General features: G+C 36.2%; 1 protein-coding gene across 1 annotated transcript; it reads left to right on the top strand.

Annotated features, from left to right (window-relative positions):
• The first annotated feature begins 7,886 nt into the window (after nucleotides 1-7,886).
• On the top strand, nucleotides 7,887-16,661 carry LOC144363063 (cytochrome P450 1A5-like). The gene is made up of 10 exons (XM_085490791.1): nucleotides 7,887-7,932; nucleotides 8,818-8,997; nucleotides 9,151-9,328; nucleotides 10,964-11,053; nucleotides 12,165-12,326; nucleotides 12,568-12,776; nucleotides 13,769-13,900; nucleotides 14,332-14,571; nucleotides 15,717-15,815; nucleotides 16,194-16,661. Exons 1-10 carry the CDS (start codon nucleotides 7,887-7,889, stop codon nucleotides 16,445-16,447), a joined length of 1,590 nt encoding a protein of 529 aa, XP_085346917.1. The 3' UTR covers nucleotides 16,448-16,661.
• The last annotated feature ends 2,146 nt before the right edge of the window (nucleotides 16,662-18,807 follow it).

Here is an 18,807-nt window from a genome sequence, read left to right as displayed (position 1 = left end):
AATAGCGTTATTTCAAACAACACCACTTAGCATTAAGTAGTAATTAACGAGGCGTTTTATTCGGACAACTTGAAGCGGGTGAGCCAACAACCAACAGCCAACACAGCGACAGGCGTATTTATAACTTTTGTGACGTTGCTTCTCTTTCAAGGGCTAAAAATCGTTCTACGATTGCATCACTTCCGCTTAAGGATCTTGTAATCATGCCAAGCACTACGGTTGACGCTGTGACATCACGTCTATTCAGTCTTCCTACTTAGAATTCATAATTGAGATTGTTCTAGCATTTACTAATATTGTTGACGTTTATTATTTGGGCTTAAATGTAATATTCAAGATAATAAATGTTGTTGGATATCGATAATAAGGTGGTTTCACATTGTAAAATAATGGAGGCTTTTGTGGAGGGGCTGTGGCTTGCCTCAATTTCGAATCAAAATATTCGGGCGGTATAAATAAATCATAGCTTAGAATAGGCCTTTGATGAAAGGGCGGTGGTCTTTGCTCAGTGCGTGTTTGAATTTTATGTAAGTAAACAACGTGTTGTATACGTCGCGACAACCATTGCATTTTAATCCCAAGGTTAGGTAGCCCATGGAGGTAAAAAGAGCCTCCATGGGTGACCTAACTACAGCATGATCAAGCGCTAGATTGCGTAACCGCAACTATCATTGACCATGGAGGTATAAACAGATACCTCCATGCATTGACTAAATTAGGTTCGTGAAATTTGTTTTTACAATTGCAACCAGGATGGCTGTGAGAGATGTCAATTAGCCTGCCGAGGAAACAAAACCAATGGTTGGTATATATTAAAGGAACACTAATTTCTCAATGGTTATTCCAAAGACAGCATTGTAGAAACGTAAAGCAGAGACTTCAATTTAAGACACTAATCTGATAATGCAGACTACCTTTTCGTCGAAATGTGCTACGTACATAAAGGAAAACACCGAGAAACAACACGCTGAGGTCCGGCGTGTTGGACACTTCTGACGTAACCAAACTGCGGCCTAAATAATAATGTGTGAAAGCGAAAAAAATAACTGACGTCGAGACACCGTGTCCACTTCCTGTTATATTGTTATCTGCATTTTTGAATTTGCTTTGGCATCGATTTATAACTATAAATCGAACATGTATACCTTCCTTGTTACTTTACTGAGTAATTATATTTAAAATGACAGAAAATTGGGTTTGGGCGTTCCGGTGGACGGACGTTTCGGCCAAGGGTTTCAATATTTGAAATTCGCACCTATCGTTATATGTGTAGGTATCAGTTACTAGTATTTCAAACAATAAGTATGATTTTTGTGCCATTGAAAAAATAGTATATGCTTGTATTTTGTGCATGTATTTATGACCAATTTCAAGAATAAGAGTCGTACAAGTATCGTGACTCTTCCATACATTTCACTTACGTTCATTAAACTTGAATGAAGTCGCCGCTTGAAAAGAATGCTATTTACGAAGTTTAAAATAGCCAAGCCTTCCGGATTCGAGCCTCTTGATTGATTCGACAACGGTAGCTATCATTTACTAGTATTCTAAAAAGTTGAAGATCGGTAAACATAAAACTAATCTAAAATATCTCCTGCTTTTCACGTGCGTGAACTCTGGAGGTCATTGCCCATTGCTGCACATAATTCAAACACGTTGTAATAGAGTTCATATTCATATTCACTCCATTTCAAATAAACTAATTCACCATTGAAACATCGCCCAACAAAGATGTCGCTGATCACTCAGTTGTCGCAGCGTGTGTTGTACCATGATACACCCAGTTTCGACTTTTGTAAAATGCGATAGTAATAATATACGTTTCACTTGGTATCACCATGGAGGTAAAAAAGACTTTTACCTCCATGGTATTACATTAGGGTAAAGCTGTGGATGGGGCGCTAAACGGCGGGATATTCGGTACCCTTGAACATGCTATAGAAATTACGTGTATACAGTACATTCTAATTATTCTTCGCAAATAAAACAACAATACAAATAAGAACTTTTCATTATCTAATTTACATAATACTGAATATAATAATGACCGAGAAGACTGGTTGTTACAGTTGTTGTCTATTACACGATATAAGTGATCAGTTGTTCACAGAAATATTTAATACATAGTCAATTACTAGTACGTGATATCGGTGATCAATTGTTCACAGAAATGATGTCGTCATTCAGTTTACAAAAATATTAAAACATACTAGTAGTCTATTCCGTTATTTCGGCGTACATGTTTAGTTGTTTACATAAATATTTAGTGTATAACCACTTTTTTGAAAAGTTATTTTCCAAACTAAAAAACGCCAACGTCCTTTAAAATAGTATGATACAGGTACAAATTTGAAGGGCGCTGGTCGTTGCGCAGCGCGTTTTCGTACTTCATGTAATGAAGCAATGTTTACACGTGTTGTATACGTCGTTATGAGTCCCCTATCCAACAGGACGCGATGACCACCGCCCTTTGAACAAAAGATTTTTTATTTTATATGCTGACAAAATAATATCAGAATAACAATGTTTTAAACGTTTGTAAAATTAACATCGCAAATTTTGAGAATGTGTTTAAGAGATGCCGCGGTGTAAATAAACATTGCAAACAGGGTCTGTTTCGTTCGTAGAATTTTTGTTTTGTTTATTTTGGCTCATAAAAAAACACGTGCTGCATTTGTTTCTGTCTTGGGCATATTTCATAATGATAGATATTGTCCGGTCGTATTTTTACGTATTTAAGGATCTGTTTATACCAACCGAGTGCACAGTATTAATTTCATCCAACCTGTCTAATTTCCGCTTTATTTTGAAAATATCGCCCGCTGCGCGCATTTTAATTCGTGGTTTTGGCATCGTTATTTTTGGGAAAACACATCAATATTTTTTTCGTTTCTTTGCCCTAGGGAGTTAGCGTTGTCTTTATCAAGTAACTGTCTCGATAATCATTGTGAAAGGAGAGAGCAGTCCTGGATTCAAACGGAACACAGTTCGGCTCCTTCAAAAGGTCGTAGTTCAAGTTGCGTGCGCGAATGATACAAGGGGGCAAGGAGGGTTATTTTCGTTCAACGTAATTGCAATATTTTTTTGTTCGAAACAACAAATTCAACCGCTCGTGTACCAGTGATCAGTGTTTGAGCCAGCGATTGGTGTTTTAAATAAGCGAGGGAGAAAAGAAAGTGATATAAATGTGGTAGTTTTTTCGGTCGGAAAAGATCCCGTGGTCGGATATTATGTGATAATTGGTTGCTTAAAACCGATAAAAGCGGGTGATTGGGCGAAATTAGTAGCGTGGCAAGTTTATAAATTGAGAAACGTCACCAAGTGTATACGCATGCGTAGATGTGATTCAAGAAGGCTTCTGTTGTCATATGTCATACCATATGCTAATTTTATGGTAATAGAAAAGTAGGCTTGCGTTCACTTGGGTTAACCATGGAGGTAAAAGGAGACCTCCATGGGTTAACGAATAAGCAATTTGACGAACGTTCAGTCACGTCAGACAAAACAAATATCACTTGATGCCACAGTGGTAACACCTCTTTTGTTGCAGAAGTAACACACGTGATTATAAACAATGTATTAACAAACAAGTGTGAGCTGTCTTGGCTGAGTTCAAGTGCAGCCCTTTACACGTTTTTTTTTCCCAAAACGTAAAATATGACGGAACTTCGTTCTATCATACTAGACTTTTCTTTAGATTTTTGAAATGTCATGGAATTGAACTGATAAAGACGTACAAGAAGCGTGATGTATTGGAGCTAAGCACGTCTGGGGGTACATCAATCCTCAAGCCACGACTGTGTTTGTCGTTGATGGCGGGATCATGACGCGGGAGTAATTGTACTTAACAAGCAATTTAAAAACAAGCCGTACGTGGGCGCTATATACGAATATGGAATAATTTTATTATATTTGCTAAAGCACATTTAAATTGTAAACGGTTATACACACCATGTAAGGATAAATATTATAAGGCAGTTCCCGGAAAACGTCAAAATAAATGTAATTTACAATGGGCGTACTCTGCGTACATGACGTGGAAGAACACAAGAATATGCCGGAAACCGTTCACGTAATGATCGGTTACCCAGCTGTATATGTTGTTTAAGTTTTAACGTAAATTGGCGTATATTTTTGCATTTACGTTTCTTCCGTCCAACTTAATCAACGGTTATTTAAAAGTATACGTTATAAACGTTGAACGGAAATCTGCGGTTTTTCAGAAATTACCGTTGATTAACGTTGGACTGAATGGACGACAAACGTAGCATTTCCGGCTGATGGTTACGCGACGGATATGCCACCCCCATAGTCCGACGGTTACGCGACGGTTACGCGGCGGATTTACTGCATAACCGCCATGTAACCGCTTTGTAACCGTACCGGAAACACGCGATTTCATGCCGTGTGAATTGTGCAGCTATTACTGTGAAAGGTAAATTAGTAGTGCATCTATACTGATATGTTTTTCAGTACAGGGCTTATTACAAATGTTTTTTTCTGAACAATCTATGTCACGTATCTAGTTTTAGTTCAGTACGAGTGTATCTACAATATACTGATCGTTTCCATTATTCCACTTGTTTTTTACTTGAAACTTTCTATATTTTTTATCGCAATTCTAAACAAGAATGTGAATATGAAGAAGCCGACATATGGGTTGTTACAGAATTTTACATATTGGAATCCAAGATTGCCGCCATAATATGTTTAGTGGATCCTACTAAAAAGGTAATGCATTGAGGAGTACATGGATTTGGTACTTTTGTCCAGAATGTCAATATCATCTTGCTAAGCCAACTGACTAATATGGGGGCTAGCCATCTTGAATACTAGTTAAATAGACGCGTTTTTCAGAATCCTACAAATCAGGAAAAAAATGAAAAACTTTCACAACCAAACGATTCATTGGGGGTAATATTAAGCCAATCTAATTACACAAAGCACACTTTCCTGGGGTATTTGAAACAAAAATTGTCGTTCCAACTCAGAAGCCAATCAGCAATGGCCTTATAGTTACATGACAATTGTAATTAAATGCAATTAATTATTGGGTTTTCATTATACTTTCTTAAAATAACTAAGTTTGCATGCAATGACTGTTTTAACCATGTGGTTATATAACAAAAGACAAACACTTTTACTATGTCCTAGATCGTTGATACGTCAAATTAGTCACGTCATGCAACGAGTACAGGAAGTGCCAAGTTTGACCCTCATAACCATTGTAATTTCAATACTAAACACGGCGACCTTGTCTTTTGACCCGCAAATTGGGTGTTTGTGAGTCGTGTTTGCAACATGTCCCCCCTGTAGTTATATAACACACATTCATAACGCTTCTGTAATTTCGACGTTTGACCCAAGAATGTGATAAGCTATTTTGAATTGTATGGATAATTTGTGTGCCAATTTTGAAGGCACTGGTTATGTTCTTAATTTAGTTACATTGTTTAATACAAACGCATAGTATTTATGATGCATTACTCACTACATCAAAGGCGTCAAAATATATGTTCTCATCTCTATAACTTTAAAGGGAAGATTTTGTCACTCCGTACATACAATTTGAGATCTATGAATGAATTCTGGCGATAAAAACAACTTGTAAGTGCTGCAAATGTTCTAAATATCAGGAATAAAAACGGTCTGTGAAGTAGAAAACAAACGTTATTTTTGCCTGGCGCTCTAACGTCTCTAATGAACATGATGTCTCATCCACATCGCTGTTGTAAACACATATCTATTCCATTCTATGTTACACAGACGTTGAATAGCCGTCAACAACTAAAATGTATTTTAACTGTTTATTATTATATACACACAATCTGGCCCCTTGAGCTAGATTTGATCGGGATGGAATATTTTATTTTAAACATTATGACGTTACATAATGCCACAAAAATGTAACAACACAAGTACGGTATGATTATCTTATTTGAAAAGTACGTCGATGTAATTTCTAGGGTTTCCTTTCCTGATTGTTGACTTTTAAAGTGTCTGTAAAATTATTCTTGTTTTCCCCACGAAGAAAACATGGAGAAGTCATGAAATAATTAAATGGACCGAGTTTTGTGTACTTAATGTCGCGTAAGTGTTGTATCACAGTATAGGCGTGGTTCTATCACAAAATCCTGTGGATGATACGGACACATATGGTTTTGCGACTTTCAGCCAATCAATTATGTTGTAACAAAGCGTATTTGACAAAAATTAAAAGGTTGGAACACCCTTCAATCACCGGTGTCAATTCACATACTTGTATTATTGGGCTTCGACAGGCTTCATAATTATTAACTCGAGCAACTATCACGGAGAATATTCTTTCTCTCGGGGTTCTCCACACGTGTCAGGGGGGAATCTCGTCTCTGTCTCTATATCTCGTCCCCTTGAGGTGCGGGATTGGGAAAGTCACTTTAACTTTACAGTCAAATAAGACACACACAACGGAATATGTTTCAGCTTTCGTCTTAGTCGGTCAATCGAGCACTCTATCAGACACAGCGCCCTGGGGAAAAAATCCCCAAGACTATCGCAAGGCTGACCCAAGACTCTCTTAGACTGCGTCAACACTCGCCCCAAGGCTCTCCAGGACTGCGTCTGTTCTGCTGTACTCCCCAAGATCAACTAAAACAACTTTATTCATTTTCAAAACTCTAACCAATTACAAAGCAGTAAAAAGACTCTAGGGCGTAACCTTCAATCATAAAGCCAATCACACTAAGTACTGAATACGTCATATCTTTTGATTAATCGTTCACTACATTAATAACTACGGATACCAACTGTCAGAATGTGTAGTCAGAATAGCGACGGTTATCTGTAATTAGTTCCAAATCACTGAGCCAAGTTCCGTCCAAAACTTCAAATAGGCCTAAACGATGACAGACATAACACAGCAATTCAGCTAATAATCAGCTAATTAAGTCGGTCAACAGATACGCGAAAACAAATTCATGACACAACATCGGTATATTTTGACAAAGTTAAAAATGAATAACAAGGATGAGATACACAAGGGTACACGGAGAATCATTTTTTTTTGCAAGTTGAGAAAAAAAGGCAAACCAGTCTATGGTAGATGATTTTCAGTAGCGAAGGTCTTCTCGAAATTATAAATTTTCATACATTAACTGGTCAGTATTTGACACTTTGGCATGGATTGGCATCGTAATTTGGAAATAAAAACCACATCAACATTAGCCTCAGTCCACAGTCCCGCTGCATCGACATTTTGCGAAACACAGTCACTTCACATTACACATGTATGCTTTGTGTTCCAAATATGTAGAACTATCTTCATATAATTTATTTTTGTTGGCATATTTTCACGAGCATCGCGTTTTTCTGCATCGTGTTCATCGCTTACGTCGATGAAAGCTGCTATTTTATTTGAGTTTGTTTGTGTCATGTTTCCGATCCGCTATGTCACCAGGCAAACTATAACGAGAGGTATGTGAGTTGTTAATCAGAAGAGATGTCGTTGAAATATCGTTTTAAGATGTACGTAATCTTAAAAAAACGATAAAAATTTACCACCAATTAAATTAAACTTATGAAAGTTAAAAATATAGATATACACCTACAACACATCATATTGTAATCGGGTTAACACCATATACAGTAAATGAGGGTTCTTATTACAAAAGAATGTGGACAATGATGATGACAAAATCTTACACAATTTTAGTCGTTGAAATGATTTAAGCTATTCGTCAACGGGATGAGGTCTGTGTGTCGTGATTTGTATCTAGAAAAACCAATTGCGTTTAACTTTGAAATACACTATGGAAACTGTGTTTACTCTACTTGAGTGGTGAATAGATAAGTGCTTACTAGATCGATGTTATACGATCTCACGTACGCCACTACTAAAACGTTTAACAATGCCATTTGACGACATGAATGTTCTGTCCAAGCACCAGCAGCCCAGTAACGACCATCTTAACATTAGACGCGTACAAAGAAAGTCAACTACAATGGGCATAATGTCTACTGAGAGAAGAAGGTCAACTCGCATTTTTTTGTTTCTTCATAACCTCACTACATTTAAATTTACGCCATTCTCACTGCGATAGTTGTGTGTACAGTTGAGTTCTATTTGTAATCTATGAATATATTTTCTTTTCAAATGTGACAGCACTTTGTAAATAGCAATCAAACGCACTGAGCTGCAAAGAATTAAATCTGTCACATACAATATCAGCAAGGTCAGTTTAGTATAATTGGTGCGCGATTGAAACTGCGCACCTCAATTGCGAGCAGTACAGCCAACGTAAAACGGTAATCATTCCATGAATTTGGTCTGTCGAAATGTAAGTATTATACACGATTGCATTAGGTCTTTTATCTTGTATTAGTATGTATTGTAGTATAGTATGTATAAAAAAGTTAAGATGTTGGTGTTATGGCGTGTTGTCCCACGTCGACTGTATTGTACTACGCTTCACCTTCGCTAGTCATAAAATAAACATTATATAAATGTTCATCCTAACAGAGGTGGACATACAGTTTTAGTGGCTGGAGAAGCAAGGTAAAGCTTACGCGATGATCTCCGAGTCTCACTAAAACTATGTATTCACTGTTTTTTGGTAATATTAATCCAAATAATGCAGGGCTCTCTCAACTGAAAGCTTGTGTTTTAACTAATGTTTAAGTTGAAAGTCCTCGGTAATCTTGTTCTGTTATGGATACCATGGTGCCCATCTCTCTACCAAGGATGAACAAATAACTGAATTTGTTTTTATTTTTTCGAATACAAAGAAGTAACATTCATCAGATATTTGTATACAATATAATATTTATTTTTGTTTTCAGATTTAAATGGAATCATGATTACTTATAACCTGCATCATATCTTTGATATTCTTAACACTCCAACTAATGTTATGTTACTGTTGTTGGTGTTTATCATAACATATGGATTGTTCAGTTTACGTAAACCATCTGGGTTTCCACCTGGACCAATGGGATATCCATTTATTGGCTCTATAATGGGTGAGTATATCCCAAGTGAGCATAGCACCCTGGGCTGACATGAGAATGTTCTTGTACGTCACATATGACGTGATGTAGTTGGTTTATCATGATTTGACGTCATGAGTTGAAAGGTCAAGGGGATACAGATATGTACTCATTTACATTTATTAGATTTGATGAACGATCCCCACCTAACTCTGACGAGATATGGCAAGAAATATGGAGATGTATTTACAATCAAGATTGGCAGTCAGCCTGTGATTGTACTCAACTCCTTAGATGTTATTAAAGAAGCATTGGTGAAGAAACAGAATGATTTTGCTGGGAGACCATACTTTTATTCATGTAAGTCAGTGATTTGAATTGCATTAATGGCTTTAATTAAACGCAACAAATCAGCAAAGCGTTTGTCTGTGATAAAACATTAAGGTAATTCTTTCATTGTCACTGATTTTTTGAATTTTTAGTTTTTTTTCAATAAATCACTTAACTACATTGTTGAGAATTGGCTACACGAGTATCATCCACGCGTAGATATTCACTAACCATGTCACAGCCCCCCCTCCATTCCTGACGCGTAGTCACCAGTACAGATAGGCAAATAATGTTCACTGTTGTTGTTTTGTGGTGTGTGCTCATATGAGACATTCACAACTGTGATCAAGTTAAATTTTAATACAACCACTCATTCTTCAGCGCTGACCCGAGCCCGCAAATTGTTTTCTTTTGAACACAAAATCCGCCATGTTCCAATAAATCATGGACGCAATGGGTTGTTATTATAGCCTATAAAAAGACAATTTAGTCTGTAACGTAGTGTGGTATGAACCGTTTATCTTTATTCGGATGGTGACATCGGTAAAACGAATCCTAAAGTACAAAAGTTGTATCTGGGCGTTGGCCAAATGACCAAGCTCAAGAGAGAAAACAAGTGGACCAGGTCCGGTGTATATGTGTATGTTTCCCTGAGACTATCTAAGTCTCTCTATCTAAAGTAGCATGTCTTTTTATAAATCCAAATTGATACATCACATGACTCAAAACACCTTTTATGATAGAAAAATGATTTAATACACCGAAAAAAACATTGAATAAAAATACAAAAGTGATCTTAGCACCTCCACATCGTGATTAAATGTTTTACTGGTTTATTTTTAGTAGGTGATAACGTTTTACGAATTATATTATTACACGTGGTGCCATACACTGTCAGCTGCCTATATACCACACACACACTTGCTAAAAGCGACACGAATATTGTTTTAGAAACCATGCCTGTTGATAGAAATATGAAGATAAGCTTTATAATGCTCCCATACAAGCGTCACCCGTGGGATTCCTGACAACGCCCAATGGTAGGTGTCCGTATGAACGATATGACAAGCCAATCCATGTGGTCTGAAATGGATATGATTAAAACAATATTTGTTATGAATATGTAAACGGCTTTTCTAAAAGCATTGTAACAGAGAACATGATTTTTGGCGATTTCGATTTCAATTCCAAAACTGCACAGGATTGGTAGACATAATTTACGCCAGTCACGTCAATTATAAATACCGTTCAACAGTCTCGTAATAACAGCGAAGGCGTAATTCTCGACTGAACCGAGTTTCGGCGCTAATAAAAATAACCGTGTTTCGGCTCTAATAAAAAATACCGAGTTTCGGCTCTAATAAAGAAAAGACGCTGTATGAATTTTCAAATCGTTGATCCATAATTGGATAATAGACGAATTGTGAGTTATAGCGTGATCAGTCGAGTGAAAAATAGTGGGTAGATTTCTTGCTCGCGCATTTATTTGCCTATTTTCCAGGTTTCCGGCTTTCTGACGTGCTAATGAGTGTTTAAGCGGCGAAATCATCCTCCCCCTTCCTGCGCAGATAATATTGAAACGTTTTCACACCAGAACATACACGGTAACGGCGAAATTCGAAATGTTTTGGTTAATTTGAAATTACCTTGACAATATTGCAGTATCAAGTCTAATGTCGGAAGGGAGTCAAAACATTACATTTGGTAACTTCAATGCTAAGTGGAAACTGCAGCGAAAGATAGGTCATCAAGCCATTAGGTGAGTTTATATAATTTGTATCCTTCAATGTTTGCATTTACATACGTTGAACCTTGCTCACATTATTGACAGTATATTACTTATCATATGTATGCGACTAGTGGTGTTTTGATTCACCCTCGGCTAAAATCACCCAAATATATTGCGGCACATTATTCAATGGCCAACTGATATGGTCATCGGCAACCCACGATATTAGATTTATAAAACGTGTGTGGTAATTTCAATTTGTAGTATTCATGGTTCAGTACAAACTGGTAAGCTGAGGCCTGGCCTCAAAAGACAACACTGACCATCAGAACAGTCAATTGGTCGAGGTAATGTACATAACCAGATACACGATTTTATTGAATCTGATATAGTAGGGTCACGAATGTGATATCCAGTTTATTCCATATATCCATTTCACACTTTCCAAAGACTAAAATTAACACAGGGGTCGCAATTTGTGAGCAGGCATAAAGACACATAGAGCGTTCTGACCATTTTCGCTGTGCATAAACACAGATTACTGTTTACCCCATTACAATTAAAAATACTGATATATCGCAATCTTTACGTTTTGGGATTGCATTTGAAACATAATAACAACAGGCGTTTGAGTCAAAATAAATTCTAAAACCACCAATATCTTGAGATATTGGCTTACTCACCTAGTGTGGACCAATCAGATTATTATTCCATTATTCCATTATTCAAGTTTCACACATGCATCAAACCTAAAATTATACATATGCACATCAATTTGTTTCATGATCTGATTCAAGATGGCCAGAAAGCCATTTTTGTGCTGAAATATCATAAAAATCAAGCATTTCTGGCTGACGGCCATTTTTTTATTGAATGCGGTTCTAGTGCCATATTTCTGACATGCTTTAACTGATTTGTTTAAATACTGATGTATTGGTGACAAGATCTGATCAATATATCTCAACATGAACAATTACTCGTTTGATGATCAGATACAGGATGTCAATCATTATAATGTTAATAAATCTTATCCAACCATATCTCTATCATGTTTATGTTCCAACTATATTACTATAAACAAAACTATATATTCTAAGTTTATAACGGAACTTGTGCGATGTATTGCTTGTTTTTATTATAGAAATTATGCCACTGGGGAAAAGTTAGAAAATCTTATACGATTTGATGCTTTTCCTAGTTTCCAGAGAGCTGTCGATAAAAATAATGGAAAACCATTTCTTCCGAAACCATTAATGTACTTACTTGTGGGTAATATCATTGCTTCTATGTGTTTTGGAAAAAAGTAAGTCGACGCTGTGACCAACAGACCTCTCATCGTTCGTTCTCTTCACTTTCGTAAACCCGCTAAAACACAGTGATACAAACATATAATGTATGTCCTCGAACACTGGCAATACTGTGGCAACATAGGTTTTCACAAACCATTTATCTAATCAGACCCTAGGTTGAAACTTTGAACGCAAAATAAGTAGTACTCTAAATGTGTGTTATAATTTCATTACTCAACGTATGTTTGATGACAGATATGAATATGAAGACCCCGACCTTCTTAAGTTTATGGAAGTCATAAAAAATGTGAATACATCATTTGGGAATGGACTAGCAGCTGACTTTGTTCCACTGTTTCGTTATATACCCACTCCCGGACACATTGCAGTGAAGAAATATCTGAAAGAATGGTTAAACATAATTCAACATCAGATTGATGAACATAAAGACAAGCTTGGAAAAAGTAACACTTGCTAATTATATTTTTGCTAATTATATTTTTGGTTTAATGAATGCACTGGGTGAATGTGACATTGGTGAGAAAGTATGGCTTGCTAACATTTTGTGTTCCATTATATTACATTACACTATATTGCACATCCCCAATGGTTAGTTCATAATTCTCAGTGTTCCAGTCACTAGTAATTATTTGACCAATTTCTTCGTTAGCCAGTGTGTTCAATCTGTTTCTTCTGTCTGTATTTCCCCCAAACTGCGTGCTCGTTAGCATTATGAGGGTGAATTTCTTCTCCCTGGGGTTCTCCACACGTGCGGGGGGGGGATCTCGTCTCTGTCTCTCTATCGCGTCCCCTTGAGGTACGGGATCAGGAAAGTCACTTAAGCTTTACAGTCAAATAAGACACACACAACAAAATACGTTTCAACTCTCGTCTTCAGTCAGTCAGTCGAGTACTCTATAAGACACAGCGCCCTGGGGAAAAGTCCCCAAGACTATCACAAGGCTGACCCAGACTGCCCTTAGACTGCCTAAGACTGCGTCTCTCCTCGTGTACTCGCCAAGACCAACTAAAACAACTTTATTCAATTTCAAAATCTTAACCAACCTTCAATCATACAGCCAATCACACTAAGTACTGAATACGACATATCTTTTGATTAATCGTTCACTATATTAGTAACTGCGAATACCAACTGTCAGAAATAGTAGTCCGGATAGCGACGGTTATATCGTAATTAGTTCCAAATTACTGAGTCGAGTTCCGTCCAGGACCTCACATGGGCCTAAACGATGACAGATATAACACAGCCATTCGCTAGTAATCAGCTAAATAAGTCGATCAACAGATACGTGCAAACAATTTCATCATAGCATTCTGAATTTCAGAATATGTTTGTAGTCGATGAGGTGGCTAGCGTGTCCAGAAATAGTATTACTAAAGTATTCTACTACAAACAATTTGCACACCAATTTGCTTACTGTTACACTATACCCAGGTAACAAGGAAGTGAAAAGTCTCATCGATGACCTCTTATCAATTCAGCATGAAGCAGAGTTGGCTGGAGAAGACCAGGCGAAGCAACTTTCAGACGTCAATCTACGCCAGAGTGTGTCTGACATGATTGCAGGTGCGTCTGATAGTAATGTCGACATAAATAACTAGGCTATATACAAAGATTACAACACAGAACACTTTTACACTAAAAGTCCCAATGGTCCTACGATATATGTGATTGCAATATCTGATTTTGTAAAAGAAAAAAAAAGAAAATGAAAAAAAAGACGTATGTTCTACCTACTATCAAGTATACTTTTATACATAACATGTCAAACAATTAGGAGCTGATTTAAACTGCAATTCATTAGTTAGATAATGTGACCATTAGTTTTCATTCATTCAAACTATTCCGACTAACCCAGCTATTATGGATTTTAGGTAGAGTGACGTGTTTACTCAAAAATGACTCATCTTGTAATGCAAGCGATACTATAAGCTTTACAATGTGGTGTATTAAAAAGGCTTGGTTTAGTGACCTTGATCAATATGTATTTTTTCTAGCGGGGCTAGAAACCTCGGTCAACACGTTAGATTGGGCCATTGCTTACCTAACATACTACCCGGATGTGCAGTCCAAGATACAGAGAGAAATTGATGACGTCATTGGTGATGGTCGTCTGCCAATGTTGTCTGATAAGGGAAAACTACCGTATTGCGAAGCCGTTATACACGAGGTCATGCGTGTAAGACCAACTCTTCCGTTTGCCTTACCTCATACTACTACTGTGGATACATTTGTAGGTACGTGTTGTATATGCGCTATATATGTGCGAATATATAGAACATTTTACAATTCATGTTCCAGGGAACAAGCAATGCTTAGTATGTATTGCCCGGTAAATACTTATGTAACAAATAAGTATGTAGCATTTGTATCTAAACTAATCTGAAGAAGTTGACATGCAGTAATATATTCAAACAATTCTGATTGTAGATACTTTTACGTAATGAAAATAACCTTGCGTTGATGAACGCGTAGAAATCATTCAATTGATCCGAGTCACATGTACATGATTACTTCGTTGCGAGTCATATATGTTTCTATTCTGGCTTGCAATGTGTGACAAAAGGTTATTTCACATACTGCGCATGCCCACAAACTAAGTGGCATTTTGGTATTGACAACTTACAGGCGATCTATACTGAGTAAAATAATAATTAGAATACGTCCAGAAAAGCTTCAATTACATTGTGATTAAATATACAATATTAACAAAATATATAATATTGTTGTTTGATAGCAAGATGAGGACAGATTTTTTTTCAGAGCAGTTGCACCATTATGCCTGTCATAGCTGCCGACTAAATGAATATTGTTTTAACAATATATTTTAACAAATAAAAAAAAACGCACACAAATATACAGCTTTTGTTTCGTGTTCACATTTACGATGGCCGAAAGTCGGCCATTTTACTACAAACAATTCATCAAAATCAAGCATTTCTGCCATTCTGTATCTGAATCTCTATGTGTATAAAGTGTCTTTTGTACGGCGTTTTTCAGATCGCATTTAAAGAAATGTCTTCTAGTAGCTGTTCTCATGTCGTACAATTGTACATGAATCAATTACATAATCTGATTTAAGATCGATGGATGTAAGCCTAAAAATGAAAGCCGAATTTAATATAATGTAAATTGGCTCAAATTTGTATTATGTCATATCTAAACCATAATACTGCTATCAATACTATTACACCACTTTACTGATGTAATCACACCAATTTCAATTGACATATTTAAATAGTTAATTCCATCTGCAATTGCATGAAATTGTTTCCTTTCACAAATAATCTACCCTTTTTTAGAATGTCATTATAATTTGACTCATAAAATATCTCTTTGAATAAAGTACTAAGGGGAACTGTGTCCTATTTAATATAAATAGCTGGGTACGCAATACCGAAGGACACATGGATTTGGTGTAACCTGTGGAATGTCCATATGGATGAGAAACATTGGGAAGAACCAGAAAAGTTTCGTCCAGGTAAAGCAGAACTCAAATCGCATTGATTTAAATATTTTCTAATGTTTTCTTATACCACAAAAATACACACTCTTTCCAAAAAATATTCGTATAATTGCAATATACCTTTGACGTACACACCCACCGATATATCATTGAGAGCAAAAAGACCACACAACTTGAATTTGACATTCAAATATTGGTTCGTTCTTACTCGTTCATAGTATTTGGAGCAGTGAATGTGAACACTATTTGACAAAACAAGTCTTGCGATTCACGCTTTTAACGCCATTCGCATATATTGACAATAATTCAGTGCCATTTTTATGGTCATGTACAAACCAAATATTTTCATAATCGCTGATTCGAACGTTAATTCTCTATGTATTTTACCTTCAGAACGATTTCTGGACACGGACGGAGCCACGCTGTCTAAATTAGATAGTTTCATGCCCTTTTCAGCTGGACGCCGAGTCTGTATGGGGGAAGCATTGGCTAAAAAGGAGCTGTTTCTCCTATTCACAAGTTTATTTCAACACTACACATTCAAGGTACCAACTGAAGGTGTGAAGCCGTGCTTGAAGACTCATTGCGTTGGACTGACCATAACAGTCTGTCCATATGAGGTCATAGCTTTTAAAAGAAGTAAATAAATTAACCAATGCGTCAACGACGTCGGAAAAAAGTACTCTGAAAATTACCACTAAGATTTACGTACTAAGAAAAAATGTATGATATAAATGATCATAAAAAACAGGCAAAGGACAAGTGGTTTCTTAATCTCCAACCTCACATTTTGAACGAGCTCGAATTGTACAGCTATTTTTTACGGTCATTCAGCAATAATTTATTGCATGTACAGATATACTCCGGCAACATATCTGTGTGAGTTCTTTTCTAAGAAAGTTTTGACAATGATGCAATAGATGCTAACAGAGACTATCACTATCCCCGGGAGGCTACATTTATTGATAGATCGCAATGGGTGACCCTAATATGCCAGTAGTCACGTAGTATACAATTCAGTTAAAGACCAGAGAAGATTTTTTAAGACGTTCAATAACGTCGAAATCGTTGCGGCTATGTCGTCAACTAATACGAAGCTAGCATCCTTGTCTTCGTATTTTCTGCTATTTGTTTAAAAAAGCCCCATTTGTAGCCAAATAAGATACAATATTTCAATCATGGTGCCAGACAACTTTGGAGATGGAAGCGACACGAATTGTACTTCATATGGATATATCCCGACATAAAGGTCCTATACATCCCATAGGAGTAATATCCAGAGAAGAACTAAATTTTTTTTTATGAGGAGGCCCCTCTAGATCATTTTCTGATGGTGGGCCTTTGGCAAAGTTGACTTACACTAGGTTTTATTGTAAACGAATGTGGCGTTGAACGTAATGACCACACTCTATAATGTTATGCTATTTTGTAACAACAGGTTATAAGCTAACATTGTTTTGTCCTGCACATCTAAATCAGAAAACTATTCGGGCTCGTTCTGCTTTTCCATTGCAAAAACTACCAGTACATTTGTTTCTCCATGTTATTATGTTCAACCAGTAAATTACGTATTTATGTGTTGTTAATTTGTTCAGTGGGTATATGGCACAAACGTCCCACTTTGGTAGGATTTGGTTATAGTTATAGCTACATTGGACAAGAGGTTTCTGTAGTAAAGTATAACAACCTTTATAATTATAATGTTAGTAAGGTTTCCATCAGCATAGTTACGAGAACCATATTTTGACTCAAATTTGTCAAAATACTCAAGTTGTTTCCAATAATACAAATCTAATTACAAATGAGCAGATGAAATACACAACCATTTAACAAACGATGTTAGTACTGTTTAAATTAAAAACACAATTGGTCATTCATTACCCATTCACATAAATGCATACATACAAGTATACTACAAGTGTTTTTTCTCTGAGCCATTCTTGAATTAAAGTGTGTAGTAGACGTACATGACTATAGCACAATCATACAATACTGAATACACCGGTGAGGCTACATATACTGGTTGGTCTCAGGGTGTTCATAATATTTGGAAATGGTGTGGGAAAAATCTTTTATCTCAGTTTCCATTTTTTTTTTCTAAAAAGTAGATCGAACAGAGTATAATTTCTATATCGAAATCTTTGTCCATAAAATCAAATATTTGTCACCAGTGACTAAGCAAACATAGCTTTAGCAAAAGATTTGTTCAAAACATACCCGGTGAACGATGGCGGGGTCTCACGTTTTCCACATGCTTCCCAAATAACAGTATAACTCTGTAGTGCATGGTTGAAAATTTAAAGCCGCTTTTTCTGATGTAGTTTACTAATATATTATAGGCTAACTGACCTTTTAAAATGTTTTTCTAAATATAGAAATATTTGCACTATTTCCGACCTGTTTTTACTTAATTTGTTGACATACTTTCCAATCATATTTTTTATATTATATTATCTCAAGTATCGATATAACACGAATACAGTCAGATTGGAGGACCCAACCTTTCTTCCAATTTGTTATAAGTGGTTATATCAACATGGAATTATTCTATCGCGTCGCAGTATCCATGCAGAATTCTTAGTTGTATATACTGTTTTTTTCTAGTATAAAAGTAATACAAAATCGATTTGAATAACTATGATTGTAAATAAAAGGCAGATATCATCATCACACTCTATTTATCTGTTAATCAACATGTTTGTCTAATTATTCTATTAAAATGTAGGAACACTTGAAACGGTAGTCAAAATTAATAACCCATTTATTTAATTTTTTGATTGTCATGACAAATATTCTATTCCATGTTCAGAATAAAAATATGTATTGGGGAATTGACGCTTTTGTGCAACTTTTACTTTGTTCATTGGCATATCTGGGCCAGAGGTAACGGTAATAATCTGATACGTTATGAATAGTTTTGCGCCAAATAACAGAAGAAGCTTAATTAATGTTTGGCGCACATTATGAAGAAAGATGAGGCATCTCTGTTCCAAAAAATCATTTCGAC

The sequence above is a fragment of the Saccoglossus kowalevskii genome, chromosome 15 (assembly GCF_978046115.1).
Source record: "Saccoglossus kowalevskii chromosome 15, keSacKowa6.1, whole genome shotgun sequence".
Classification (NCBI taxonomy): Eukaryota; Metazoa; Hemichordata; class Enteropneusta; family Harrimaniidae; genus Saccoglossus; species Saccoglossus kowalevskii.
Note: the sequence above shows the minus strand (reverse complement) of the source record. Positions and strands in the feature narration are given on the sequence as shown.